The sequence below is a fragment of the Notamacropus eugenii genome, chromosome 1, assembly GCF_028372415.1.
Source record: "Notamacropus eugenii isolate mMacEug1 chromosome 1, mMacEug1.pri_v2, whole genome shotgun sequence".
NCBI lineage: Eukaryota > Metazoa > Chordata > Mammalia > Diprotodontia > Macropodidae > Notamacropus > Notamacropus eugenii.
This window is the reverse complement of record NC_092872.1, coordinates 423,825,122-423,839,918: the sequence shown is the minus strand read 5'-3', so window position 1 is coordinate 423,839,918 and position 14,797 is coordinate 423,825,122. Positions and strand designations below refer to the sequence as shown.

The following is a 14,797-nucleotide window of genomic DNA, read 5'->3' as shown; positions in this document are numbered from 1 at the left end:
TCATTTTACTAAAATGTACGTATCATGTACATTTTACAAGGTAATACCAAATGAGTATGTGTACTGTGTATGTGCATATATAAATTAACCTGCATGTATACAAACACTAGAGGAAGAAAAATCATGTATTTGTTCTCTGGAGGAAGCTATCATTCACAAACCCATGCTCTTGACATAACACCCAACACAATCCATCAGGGCCACAACAATGTCATGTCCAACACAGAGTGCAAGTCTTAGTAAAACTCCCAGGTCATTTTCTCAAGAAAAGTGGGTGAGCTAGAGGTGTTACATTCTACAAGAAATAGTAGGAAGGCCTCTGGATTTCAAAGAAAGGGTTCTCCCAGACCACATAATAAAATTTCCCTTGTTCCGAGAAAAGGCACCTTTTTCTACTAGGGGCCAATTCAACTATGTGACTTGCTACATGTGCCCTCAAAATGGTTATCTGGGATAGTGAGGGCTGAGGGGAGGGCATGCTTGATTTCTGCCAGCTAGCCATAGTTCATACCATTCAATTTCCAACATAATTTTCTTTAAGCCTGTCTTAACTTGGCTGCACATCCTAGGGCCACAGAGGTTTATTTTTCAGAATTTCCTGTGTCTCAGTTTACTCTGGATCCTGAAGCCCTGTCACCTGCTCTCCCTAACTCTGCCCTAGACAGCTGGCAGTCATTACCTTCCTGAAGTCAAGGCAAAGGGAATAACATCTACAGTAGCGACCACTAGACTGGGCATCCGAGAACCTGACTCAAGGACCTAGTCTGCTAGCTAAGTGATTTAAGCAAATCATTTAAACTCTTGAGGCTTCAACTTCCTCATCTGTAAAATGGGGGAACTGGACGATTTCTGAAGTCCCTTCTCACTGACATTTTATGATTCTCTTGGAATAACTGTGTATGTTGTCAGTTAGTCTTGTGAATTGGCTAAGATGCTTTGCAATGCATTCTTGCATTGGGAGAAAGACTAGAAATGAGATCAGAAGTCTTCCCATGGAAGCTGCTTCTTATATTAGAGGACTTTTGTATGAATAAGGTAGATTTTATATTCAAACAATTATTCCATACTTCAAACGGTATCATTTCAGCTGATTTTCCAAAAATACCAAAGGGAGGTAAAAATGATGAGCTAGAGATTAAAGTTAAATAAACCACATTTGGTTACAAGTTGAGGGGAACATTTGACAAATCAATAAATACTTAATAATGATTTCCATCCTTAATTTTGAAATCTTGTGCATTCACCAGGAGAGAGGACTAGTAGAACTCATGGTTAAACAGCAAGATGAGAAGTTCTATGATTTTATTGGCAAGCCTTATACCACTGACTTTAAATTGAAGGCTATTTCCAACTGAAATAACTAAGAAAGTCACTTAATCTCTCTTCTGATTCTTATCTTTCTTACTGGTAAAGTGATGATTATGTTTGCCACATCTTATCCTTCCCAAGTTTGTATGAGGATTTAGAGATCAACATTTATAAAGTGCTTTGAAATCCTCAGGTGAAAGGTGATAGAGAGTGGCTTTGTGCTTCTGTTTACAGATTTTGTCTCATTTTTTCTAATACTGGAACATTTCTGGCTTTAAGAAGTAGGCATTTGAATACATATACCAACTTCAAGATCAAATACATCTTAATTTAACACAACAATGGAAAAATAGTTAATAACTGATGCAGAATTTTTCATGAAAAGGAAACTAATCAAGTAAACCAATAAGTTTTTTTTTTAACCTACGGAAAAATGGCTGTTATTCAATTATAACTTCAGACAAGTAAACTATTGCTTATAGACTTACTGGTCAGAGATTACTTAACAAAGCAGAATTATTTTTAGAAAGGGGTCCACAGAAAGGATTCTGGATAAAGTGGTAAGTGTACTAATGACATGCTCTCTACATTCAATGCACTGCACCCTGATAAAAGACAGAGAGGAGTAAATGTAGTGATATCAACCTTCAGAGAACAGACACTAAATATATATAGAGAAAAAGGAAATGCACTGCTTTGCTAATCAGAAGTTTCTATGTAATGAACATGTTTATAATCTGATGTTTTATTAAATGTGTATAGGCAGATGTATATGTTAAAAAGTTGGTTCTGTTGTACATGAATAAGAAATCTGAAATATTTTATCCACTGGAAGGCAAAGAAGAGGTTCTATATTGTGGGAGGAAGAATCTGACATGAACCCCGCTCTGCCCAGCTCAGCATATCATCCTAAATTGGCTGTGAAGAGCTCTGGGCTGACCAGTGAGTTCCCCAACAGCCTCTCCCCAGTGTGCTTGGCTAAAAGTCTCACAACAGCAGGCACTGTAACTGGCCCTGGCAGCAGAGGTTCAGATCCAGCCCATTCCATTTGACATCTTCCTACATTTGGCAGATCCTTCATAGCAGTCAGTTTAAATTCAATCTGCTTCTGGAAAAAGAAGAAAAAGATACATAAAACACATACTAGAACAGACTTCAAACATGTACATGTAAAAGTTTGGGCATCTTAAATGTAATATCACATTCTGAAGTTAAGAGCTGTTTGAAGTCTCACTTAAAGCTAAGTAGCCCCCACTTATAGGTTCAGCTCAATTGCAGATTGAGGGAGGAGAGCTGCTAGTGGGCTAAATCCAACACAGCAATCAGAATACAGTCACACAGGCCACCTCCTCTGGCCTGAAAACCACAGGCCGCTGGGCCAGGTACCATGAACCACGGGTCATGTTGTGTCTTCTTTTATTCACTGTCTTACATAGTTGTCCTCAGTCCCTCCAGAGCACTTCTCTAAGATAAGCAGGCAGTCAGATTTTTACTGCAGCCTTGATCTTTGTTTCACAATTTTCAGCCCTGAATGCAAAGTAAACAGGCACCTTTAAAAAAAAAACAAAAAATAAACCTGGGCTGACCTTGACTAAAAAAGCATTCCCAAAACAGGCTTTTTAACAGTAACATTCTTTCTACGTTATCTGCCATGGCCTATGGCAGTTATTTGGGGCAAGTAATCAAAAAAATAAAATTGGGTCATTAAAGTGTAGCACTGTCCCTCCCCCACCCTTCCATGAAATGCCACATATCCCTTATCATCCCACTGTACTTTCTTGCCTACAGTAGAATCAAGCAGACAAGGCATATACCTGTAAAGGACCTCAGAGGTCAACCTTTTCATTTGGCAAACAAAGAGAGGAAGGCCCACAGAAGTTAAGTCAGTTCCCCAAGGTCACATAGGTACTAAGGGTCAGAGGTAAGATTTGAAACCACATTCTTAGTCCAAAACCAGTGCTCTTTCCAGTACACCACACTGCCTCAAAATGGTAAATTGTCATGAAGATGCTAACGCTTGCATTACGAGAACAGGACTTCCAGTTTAGAATCAATAATAAACATGTTTTTCAATTCCTTATGTCTTGAAAGCTGAAACAATCATGCTTGGAATCAGGGAATTATAGAAAAGATAGAACTATAAGGGACCTTAAAGGTCACCTTTTTCGAACATCAAGTTGGATTTGAAGTTGTAAGAAAAACTGCATATTTTATAACAAATCTGTCAGATGAAAGGAGAAAAGGCCTCCTTTTCTGCCATGTTTTCAGTTTTAAGACTTGAGGTTAAAAAACAAAATGAATCATGTAACACTGCATCCTTTCACGTTGACTCAGGGCCAGCATCAGTACCATAATTAAGCATACTCATTATTACCACATCAAAGGTTTACATAAAAGGATGTCTACCTAGAAAAATTATTGAGCATCATTTATTCTCTTCACAAACGAAAGCTGGCAAAACTCAAGCTATAATAAAAAGATGAAATGCATTTACTGTGACTAACAGCACTAGGAAGGTTGCATTCTTACACTAACATTGTTTATCATTCACTTTGCAGCAGCACTGTTTGCAAAAAGACTGATTCAGGTATTAACACTGTATTTAGGCCAAAAAAAGCATGTCACTTGATCAGAAAAAGCAAAATGTTCACAATGATTATTCATAATCTTCCTTATGGTAATAATTTTGTAGTTGTAGCTAATAGTCACAGTAATACACAATAATTACAGATGAGCAACAAAAAAGGCAGGTTCACTTTTAGTGCTACCCATAATACATATACCATTGGTTTAATAGCTTGCCACTGAAAACTGTGGATAATTTAAAAAAAAAAAACACTGCAAAATTTATGTTTAAAATTGGTCTGTTCTTTTTATTCCTATGCTCTTAAAACATTCAGAGAAAGTAAAGATGGAAGTCTTCCATTTATAGAATAATACTTATAGTGGTATTTTCCATGGTAGCAGCAAACTTTCCAGTAAACTGGGTGCCCATCAATTGGGAGAAAGCTGAACAACTTGTGTCTGAATGACATGGAATATTATTATTTCATAAAAAACAGAAAATAGAAGGTACTCAAAGAAACTTGGGAAGACTTGCATGAACTGAGGCAGAAGCAAGTAAGAACAACTATATGAACAATCTCTGGAACGACTACAATAATGTAAGGAAGATAATATTGAAAAACATCAGAACTTTGATAAATGGAGTATGCAATCTTGACTTCAGAAGAATGATTATGAAGTAAGCCTTTCTCTTCTCACAAGAGAGGTGGTGGGCGATAGTCATAAGATATGATTTGCCTGACATAACCAATACAGGATGTCCTCAAAGTCTTAGTGCAGTTTCAAGCACTTTTGGAACATTATGTATATAGGTTTGTATTAGCTGTACTTTTGGGGCAGTTTTCTTCTATTATTTCTCAAATTATGGAATTCAGGTTTTTTGATTTGTGTTCTGGGAGACCTATAATCCTGCAGCATTGGATAAAGTGCTAGCACTGGAGTTAGAAAGACTGAGTTCAAATCCAGCTTCAGATACTTACTAGCCCTGTGATCTGGGTGAGTCTCTTCACTGCTGTCAATTTCCTCAACTATAAAATGGGGACCATAAAAGCATCTACCTCACAGAGTTATTGCAAGGATCAAACATTTATAAAGCACTTAGCACAGTACCTGGCACATAGGAGGTACTCATTATTTGCTTGCTACTTCCCCCTCTGCCTTTTTCTACCAGTCCTACTTTGGAGATTAATATCTTTTGCTTGAATGGAGGTCATGTATTTTGTTTTTTTTAACCTTTATGGTTTTCGTTACTTTTCTTCCAGACTGTCTTTCATTTCAGTGTATTTGCATTCCCACTGAGTTATTCTCTCTTTTGTTTGTCTGGTGAGATTTACTACCATGGCAAGTTTTTCTATTCTGCCAATTATTTCTGCTCTGCAGGCTATGCATTCTGTTTTCACAATTTTTATTTCTCTTTTAAATCATTCAGGAACATCCTATTCTGGTTCCATGCTCCGTTGGAAATCTACAGGGTTCTCTGCATTATCATGTATTGATTAATTTTCCTTTGTCTTACAATAGAGGTATCTGCACTCTTTTGAATGATCTGGAGGCCTTATTCCCCTCTGTTATTAATATCTTTTCTGTGGGTTTATCTGCTTATGCTCAGTCTTTCATTGAGATTTCTTCCTCTTGAGATTTTTGGTAGTCTCAATCTTCTTACTTTATATTCCCCTATGAATCGCTTTCTGAATCCTTCCTCTTTGATGGAGGTTGCCCTAGAAGCTGACCTAAAGGCTGTCTCAGACTTCCCCTACTTGGACACTTCACAAGCTTAAGTCTCTGACCCAAGTGATTTCTAAGGGGGTCAGAACTGGCCCCAGATGGATACTGAACTCTTCCCCTCAAAGTTAGTGGAGTGCTACACTGCCACATACACATATCTTGCCCTACTTCCCTCTGTTCTTTAGTTCTCCTGCTGAATTCTACTGTAGTGCAGAGCTATACCTCCCTGCTGTCACTACCTGGGTAAACTCTTGCTTTTTGATTTTTCCTTGGCACTGGGAGGAGGGGGGGAAGGTTGAGTTCTGTATCAAGCTTATAAGTCAGCTAGTGTTCTTGTTGGGAGAGTGGAACAGGAAGTGCTGAGTAAGAACATTGGGTTTAACTTTTTGGGATTAACTTTTACTGAGATTTTACCTCATTAGTATTCCTTGTGTCCTAGAGCCTAGAGAGAGTTGAAATTGCTTTATCTTTTGTCCATAATTCCTATTTTGAGCAAGTATGAGAGACTGTGAAGACTGGCAAAAATGTCTAGCTTGCCATTTTATTGGTCAAGAGACCCTGCAGTAAGTTATACTTGTTTGTCCCAAGGGCGTGGCAGTCATTGGGAAATGCCAATGACGTAAGAAAGAAAAAAGCATCAATAAAATACCTACTTAACAAAAGAAAAAGGAAGTTTTAGAATTGAAGTGGATCATGGTAAAAAGACTTTGGGAAATTGATTGGCTCTTAGGCAATTGAGTCTTGTGGAAAGAACGATACACAGGAATTAAGGAAGACCTGGATTTGAATTTCTTCTCTGATATTTACTTGTTCTCTGAGCCTGGTCAAGTCAATTAATCTTTCTCCACCTCAGTTTCCTCATTTATCTCCATAAAATGGAGATTAAAAATAGCATCTACCTCACAGGGTATTTTGTGAAGATTAAATGAGATAATATATGTAAAGTGTTTTGCAAACTTTAAAACCTATATAACTTTTAGCTATTATTTGTAGTATTATATAAACTTAGAGCTAGAAATAACCTTAGAGGTCAATTAATCCAAACCCTTCATTTTACAGATGAGGACACCAAGTCCCAGAGAAATTATGTTTGTTCAGTCATTTTTCAGTCTGACTCTTCATGACTACATTTGGGATTTTCTTGGCAAAGACACTAGAGTGGTTTGTCATTTCCTTCTCCAACTCATTTTACAGTTCAGGAATGAGAGGCAAATAGGGTTAAGTGAATTGCCCAGGGTCATATAGCTAATAAATATCTGAGTCCAGATTTGAACTCTGGAAGATGAGTCTTCTTGGCTCCACACCTGGCACTCTATCCACTGCACCACTTAGCTGTGAAGTTAAATAAAAAGTTAAATGGCTGCCTAAAGTCACAAAGGTAGTAAACAGCAAAGATGCAATTTGAACCCCAGGTCCTCTGACTTTAAAGCAATCTTTCTATTGTACCATTCTACACTTAAAGGATCATCTTCATTCTATGTAAAACAATTTATAACAAAGCTGAGTTGATCAAGTGGGAAGAGGAAGTACTGTTAAAGAAACTTTCTTGATTAGATAAAAGAAAATCTAAAGATTTTCTAGGGAAGAGAGAGCGGTCTACTCAATCTTTTATATTTTTTGGATAAGAAGGTGAATGGTGAATGACTAGTAGTTATCAGTGAGTTATTGAATAGCTTAACATTAAAAATGTAGCTAGTTCTCTCTCTAAGAGATAAATTGTTGAAAAAGATATAAGTACTAACTAGCAGTACTACCTCTACCTCACAGAGGTAGGTCTTCACAGAGGGTCACTGAAAGCACACAGAACACGAGCACCTTTAAACTCTGAGGTGGTTTCATTTTTGTTTTTATATTCCCAGCAGCTGTTCAGAAGCCATTTCATTGTCTGAGAGCACTAAGAGCACAAAGGTTTCAGATTTTAAGAATAATTTCAGTTGAATTAAGGTAGTTTTCTCTTATCTCTGGCAAAGACAACCAAAATTATATTAAATAGCAAAGACAGCTAAAATTTAGTGGGAGGAGGTATCTAAACTTATAAACTGGAATTTATATCACTTTAAATTTCCTCCCTTCTTTCTTCTTCCTTCCTTCCTTATAGTCATAGTGTGTCTAAGACAAGTTTATTTTTTAAAATATTTTGTACATCAATACCACACTGGCAGTTTGTAAAAGCCCCATACATCCCTCCTCAGAATATTTAATATTCATAAATACCTAAGATTTCAAAGGAAACGAATTACATTGAAATATAGTTACAAAATATTTTTAAAAACTAAGTACATGAACCCCAGGTTAAGAGCCCCTGGTATAGGAAGGAATAATTGACTTCTGTATATGCCTTGCTTGTAAATTCAAATAAAACAAGGTCAAATATCACAACTTCATAATTTCAATTCTCACCTATGAAGAAAAATTAGTTTTGGTTAGTGAAAGTCCATGCCACCCGGGTTCTCCAGGGTTTTAACATGCTTCCTTCTTCCATAAACATGCATCCCACACTTAGAAAGCAATCTCTCATTTCCCTTATCTTCTTTCTCTTCAGCTCAAGGACCATTTCTTACTTGAAGCTTTCTCTGATTTTTCCAAATGAAAGTGTGCTGTTCTCTGTCTGTCATGTCCTAGAACACTAGGTCTCTTCCTTGCCCCATTACACCTCACCCTGCACTAAGCTCTTTTGGGCAGTGTTGCATATAGATGTCTTGCCCTGCCTCATCCCATTAGCATGTGAGCTTGTCAACGGGCAATCACATCATAAGACTTATGTGAAAACTAAGTTTATCATAAGAGAAATGAACATACATGTGGAACCCAAAGGCTTCCCCAACTTTACAGAAGTTTACATTTATGTAACAGCAGGATGAAAGGAGGTAGGGGATACCAGGAAGATGCGTGAAATAGGAGGGGGAACACTGCAGCAAAGGTGGGGGGAAAAAGATAAGACCACTGCCCCCCTCTCTACCCCCACCACCCCAGGAGGAGAAAGGTGATGGCAAAAGTCTCATTCTTTTCTCTTGGGAACTACTAGACAATGAAGACAGGAGGGTCTGCTTATCTGCAGAGGACCCCAGCTGCATGAGTATTATCCTAACCTGGCACAGACCGGTTAGGGCCTGTCTTGACTCTCAAGGACACACAGGGAATCCAGTTTGGGGTGCAATAAAAATTATGTTAGCTCAGGGATAGCTTTGTCCTTGACACATTCAGGACTCCTACATGCTTTGGGTCCAGTGTTTCTGGAAAATATGGCAACTCAAAAAGACAAGTTCAAGGGACCCCTTGATAGCCATTAACAAGCTCCTTGAGGGCAAGTTTTTAATCTTTGCATTGCATCTTTAAGCATTGCATATGATAGACATTTCACAAATGTTCTCAGAATTGAATTTTTTAAAGAATTTGGCATTAAGATCAGTAGCAGAAGGAAAATATGCAACATAATTATCCATGTGGTAATGGTACATAGAGAAAGCACAGAAAACACATTCACAACTAATCTCAAAATCTTACTAGGCTTCTACCAAACGTCTCACAAGAATTCATGATCTGTAGATGAATGGGCTCATCAGTTTCACTTCCTCTTCTTGGACATCCTTTAATATATGTGTTTACAAATAGTAAACCAAATGAAAGCTTAAGGAAAGGGGAAGAAGATCCCAGGAAAAGACCTAGAGAACCCGCTAAATGCATAATCAAGACCTGGAAACCTGAGAGATCTCTGTCTTTCAATTGTGCTTCTTTAATAAACTAGGTCCCTCCAAAATAGACATTAAACCAATCCCAGGAGGCGCCTGCCTACTTAGAAAACCACAAATTAACATTATTTAGGCTGTATTATATTCTTATTTTGTTAAAGAGTTCTCAATGACATTTTAACCTAGTTTGAGTCCAAGGCCATGAGTCTGACACCTCTGCTTTAAAATATAACACATACAATTCCAAAGAAAAAGCATGAGATTAAAAATGTTGAAACCAAACACCTATACTCTTCTAACAAATATTAAATAATTTTCCAGTGTTAATGGTATTTCTTCAATGGATAAATTTAACCCTAAAAGTTAGAGAGTGGGCAGCAGAAAAGGGAGTATGTAAGTTTTTGTCAAAATTTGCCACATCTTATATGAGGACAATTAAAAATCCTTTTTTTCCTTATTCATTAATTTTTCATTGTTGTTCATTTTTAAAAATTCCCTCTCTTCCCCTTTCTCACCCCATCACTTAAAAAAAATAAAACCTAACATGAAGGCATATGTACTTCCCCACATCAGCACTACATCTCAAAAACTTTTGGAAGCCACTTCCTACTCACAAATTACTTCTAGGTCAGTTAGAGAGATCACCTTAAGCATGTTAAGCTCTTGCTTCAGTACTAGTACAACCTTATATAAGGCTGGGACTTTCTCCCTCCTATAGCGTTATATTAACTCATCCTCATGGCTTCTGTCTCTTTCTCACTGTGCCACAGATGTTTCATAGAGCAGGTTGTAAGTTCTGCCCAGAAGCTTTAAAATCAACAATCAGCAAACTCACGTTAGTTTTGAAGACCAGACCACAAATGATGAGAAAAGTGATGTAGAAGCTTGGTACTCTCATACTCCCCACTGTAGACAGTGTTACCCTGTGATTCCTTACCTAGCTGGATTCCAGCCTGAGGGCTCAGAGTATCAAAAGGTTCTGAACTGATCTCCTGGCCACTGGGCTCCCAGGACTCACTATTCTCAGACACTTCTGAATAGGTGTCACATGTCCCTTTGTGATTTCCTGCTTGTTCTCCAGTGCTGGAATACTGGTCCTCACTGCAAGTGTCAGATACAGCTCGGGTTTCCTCACCCATTTTTTCAGCAAACCATAGTTTAACCTGTTGTGAACTCATCTGAGTTTTGTCACATAGGCTCTGAAGATCATCTTCATACAGCGTTTTGTGTGTTTTATAATAATCCTGAAGAAGCTCCCTATTGCTTGGACTGATAACTAATAGACCAGGGGGGAAATTACCGTGCTTGTAGTCCTCATACCACTTCAGTTGTCCATTTTTAAGTGCATATCTACTGTCTCCAAACCAGCGTACGACCTCAGCCCTGGGCAGGCCAGACTGGGAGACAAGACCATCATACTCCTGATTTGTTGGCCACTGGGTTTGGACAAACAGCTGCCTGAGCAAGTGCCTTTGGTGGGCAGTCTTTTTATAATTCATTTTGTTCTTGGGTTGTTCCAGGGATTTGCTCAAACACTGCTCATCCTCATGGTCATTGGCACTCGGTCCTATTGATTCATTTTTGCCATTTGCCTCTGTCACGCGTAGGTTCTTGAGATTGATTTTGATGGGGCTGACTTTCCGCTCTGCTCGAGGATGGTCACTCCCAGGGGCCTCTGAAGGGCCATTCTCATTGGGAGCCCTCAACTCATCAGCAGGATCCTCTTCACCACAATCTTCTTCAGCCTCTTCCTCCTCTTGAGAAGCTGCTTCTTCAGATTTTTTGTTCTCTTCTGCAGACTTTTTTTTCCGTCGCTCTGAAAACCAGCTGTCGATTTCCCTTCTTGTCATTTTGGTTTCACTTCTCAGTCGATCTACTTCTTCCTCAAGGGGAAGAGGATTTTGTGCAAAACTGCTCTCCAAGGCTCTGAGCTGTTCTGGTGCTCTCTCCTTATATTTTGTTGGGGTGAAATCTGGTGTTTGATGCCAGGATTGCCGTTTGGCTGAGTGATGAACCCCTGGTGTTGTTGCTGTTGTCATACAGGCTAGGTCAGGTGCTTTGGGTGACAGCGTGAAGGGAACATCAGGTGTGGAGTCCATAATCATAGAACTATTATCTCCAGGTAACATGCTTCGAGTACCTTTCAAATTTCTGCAATGGTATCGTCGATCACTGAACCATTTTCGAACCTCCCTTGTAGTCAGGCCTGTAATTTTGGTCAAGTGCTCTACTTCACCTTGTCCAGGGAACTGATTCCTACAAAAACTACCTTTCAGAGCTGATAGCTGTTCATGAGATTTTTTATTTTTGTAGATGCTAGAATCCAGGAAAGCTTGGGAAGTTATAGTTGGGCATGCAGTGAGCAGAGACTGAGCAGCATTTACCACCTTTACTGTGGATGCAGTATTTGAGCAAACAGTGTTATGTGGTGCAACAGCTGGCTGCTTGGGAACAGAGGTAACTGCTAAGGTGAGAGAGGAACTTGTCCCCTGTAGCCCATTGGCCATTATTGGCTGAGTAACCAGCAATCCGCCTGTACCTTCTGGTTGCCCTGTAACAACATGACCAGGTAAGGCAGCCTGAATGAGATGTTGGACATTGCCAGCGTTGGCAACCAAAGGGGTATTTAAAACTGTGATTGTAGGCTGAGGTACTGACTGGATAACTGTGTTAAACATCTTTTTTCTTGCATCTTCTATCTCCTCAGGGGACCAACTGATACCTTGTTTCAATCTTTGGGCAGTAAACCAAATTTTTAGTTGTTCTTCAGGGTACTTGGTCACAACAGTCAAGTAGCAAAGCTCAGCTTTGGTTGGGTAAGGGAATTTATGGAAAGAGTTTTTCAGGAAGCTATTTGAGTCCATGGCTGCATTGTATGTTGGAATGCTGCTCAGTGGAATCATCACTTTGGGAAGTGACTTGGATGTGGGCAATGGCTGGTGGTGATGGTGTTGTGTATGTACTTGGGGTTGCTGTTGAATAGACAGAAACTGAGCTATGCCAGCGGGTAAAACAGGCACAGTTCCAATTAGAGGACCATTGGCAACATGTGAAGATTTCACAGGGTTGCTGGTTGCCTGGCTGACTGGAGCAGATCCATTGGTGAAAGAATGATCATTTTCTTTCATTTCAGTTTCACCAACTGACTGACTAACTAAGTTCTCCCCAGCTGGCTGACTTAGTAAATTTTCTCCAACAGATGAATTCTCCTTCAGCGTATGAATTTTTTTGGCTTCAGCTTTCCCTTTCATTATCTTCATAATTGGAGTTTTAGTAATGATAATTTCAGCTTGTCCATCTATCCCTTCTTCATAGGACTCCCCTGAAAGGTCATGACTGCTAGTGCCATCAGAGATGATTTGCTCTACAGTTATATGATTGTCCTGTTTGGCCACATTCCAAATGAAGCTGATTTCACCAGTATGACATTTGGCATTGTGGAGTGAAAGTCCTTCAGAGGTTTTTGCCATAAAACTGCATTCGATACATACAAAAGTGGGGTCTTTATTAAAGTCCGTGTGTTCTGAGTTCATATGCCCCATAAATTGATTCATGTCTTGAGATCCAAAATCACAATATTTACATATGTAAGAATCACCATCAAAAGTACTTCGATGCCCATTAGATAGTGTTCCATTATTATTGTTGTTGTTGTTAACAGCATCATTAACAGCAGGCATTTCAGAAGGTAACTCCTGCTGAGTTCCTTCATTAAAACCCTGACCAGGGTCTGCTTCTGTTTCCTGTAACACCACAGTTTTTACTGGTATCATGCAAGGGGTGGTAGATTTCCGTTTGCTGGCCATTGCTTGAATCTCTTCAGGTGATCAAAGCTTGAAAGCTCTTCTCAGCAAAGGCTTCACAGTCCAAATTCCAGCTAATCCATGAGGTTCAAAGTATTCTCCAAGAGCTGAATCTCAAATGGCTGAAGAGTGTACATTTTCCTGTTAAACCTAAAGAGGAAAAAAATAAGCAATTAATTTCTTTAAAAGTACTTACTTAATTCACAGATATAGTATAGATTCTTGAATATCCTCTACATTCTGGTTCCAATTTCCATGACATTTTCAAAGCAAGTTAGTTAGGCAGTTTGGATATGAGGGTTCCACTGACACAGTAGTATGCAGTTGGAAGAAGGACTAGATCTGGAATCAAAGGACTTAGACTCATATCCCAGCTCTGCTACTTATTTTCTGAGTTATCATGTACCAATCATTTGACTTCTCATTTCTTCATCTGTAAAATGAGGAGGCTGGACATCCTTTAAGGTTCTAGCTCTAAGTCTATGATCCCATTACTTGTAGATACTACAGCACAATATACACAAGAGTAACCTAGCAATCTATCATTTCAGTTCATTTGACTGGAACAACTTTTTCATGTCATCCCCACAGCTCTGCATGAAGCAATCCTGGGAAAAAATTCTAAGTACCTTTGAATTAATTCTGACCATGTTAACAGAAGGATAAAAGTTCCTAGTCTAATTTTGACTCAAAAATTTAGAAAAATAAACATTTTTCTACATACATCTTTTGTTTGAAAATTCTTTGCATATCAAAGAATAAAAAGAAAACTCAGAACTGAAAGGCTACAATATCAAGGGAGTCCCAGAGTCCAGGGATATGATGGCTATGTTCTCATATAATCTTTGACAAGTTATTTATTGCTATTCTTTCTTTCTCATCTATCAGTTCTAAGTCACACTGCATGTTCCTTTGGGTCTGAGATAATTATAAAAATCTTTTATTTAGCCCTTGAGCCATTTTTACACTGAAAGGTACACAAAGTTGAAAGATATATATTTAGTTGCTATAGATACACAACAAATGCACAATGATGTATGACAATATTTCTTCACAAGTGATGAGAATTTATTAAGTGACGGCTCTGTACTAGCGCTGGGGAAACAAAAGTGAAACAGTCCCCTCCTCTTAAGAAGCTTACATTCTACTGGGGGGATTCAACATTTTCTCAGATGAGTAAATAGAAATTGTATATAAAATAAATAGAAATGAAAAGTTAAGTGGTGCTAACAACTGGGGGAATCTTAATGAAAAATATAACACAGAGTAGGTGCTGGATAGTTATTTAATTGAATTGAACAGCCTATAAATATGATGAACCCTTTCACCATCTTACAATGAATTAACAATAATAAAAAAAATCTAGCCTGAATCAGAATTTATACATCTTACATAACCTTTTCCTTTGGCATACATTTATCATTAGGCTTTCTCCCAATTACTGAGACAGATAAATACAGAATAGCAATAATGATACCACATACAATATTCAGACTTATAGCAACCTTAATGCCCTTTGAACAGAAATAAGTCCCAGAATGACAAAACTCATAGTATTCATTTAATAACACAGTTGTACTGCCACTCTTTCCCTTCTTGGACACACAGTATATATAATATTTTAAGCACAATAATTGGTTTCTAATTTCTCTGGGCAATCTTTACCTGCACTTCAGAGTGAAGGTGAACAAGACTGAGGGCAAGAAG

The 14,797-nt window shown here is 38.4% G+C and overlaps 1 protein-coding gene across 3 annotated transcripts in view; it reads right to left on the bottom strand.

The window, feature by feature from the left end:
• Positions 1–2,035: 2,035 nt before the first annotated feature.
• Positions 2,036–14,797, bottom strand: part of ZHX3 (zinc fingers and homeoboxes 3) — a 157,957-nt gene continuing 145,195 nt past the window's right edge. For 2 of the 3 annotated variants that reach the window (XM_072631489.1, XM_072631487.1), the window contains 2 exons: positions 10,225–13,240; positions 2,747–2,858 (listed from right to left, as the gene is read on the bottom strand). In XM_072631489.1, the coding sequence (XP_072487590.1) occupies positions 2,830–2,858; positions 10,225–13,093 (2,898 nt within the window). In that variant the 5' untranslated portion in view covers positions 13,094–13,240 and the 3' untranslated portion in view covers positions 2,747–2,829. Of the gene's footprint in view, positions 2,417–2,746; positions 2,859–10,224; positions 13,241–14,797 lie in introns of those variants that run through there. The other variant, XM_072631490.1, reaches the window with a different exon arrangement.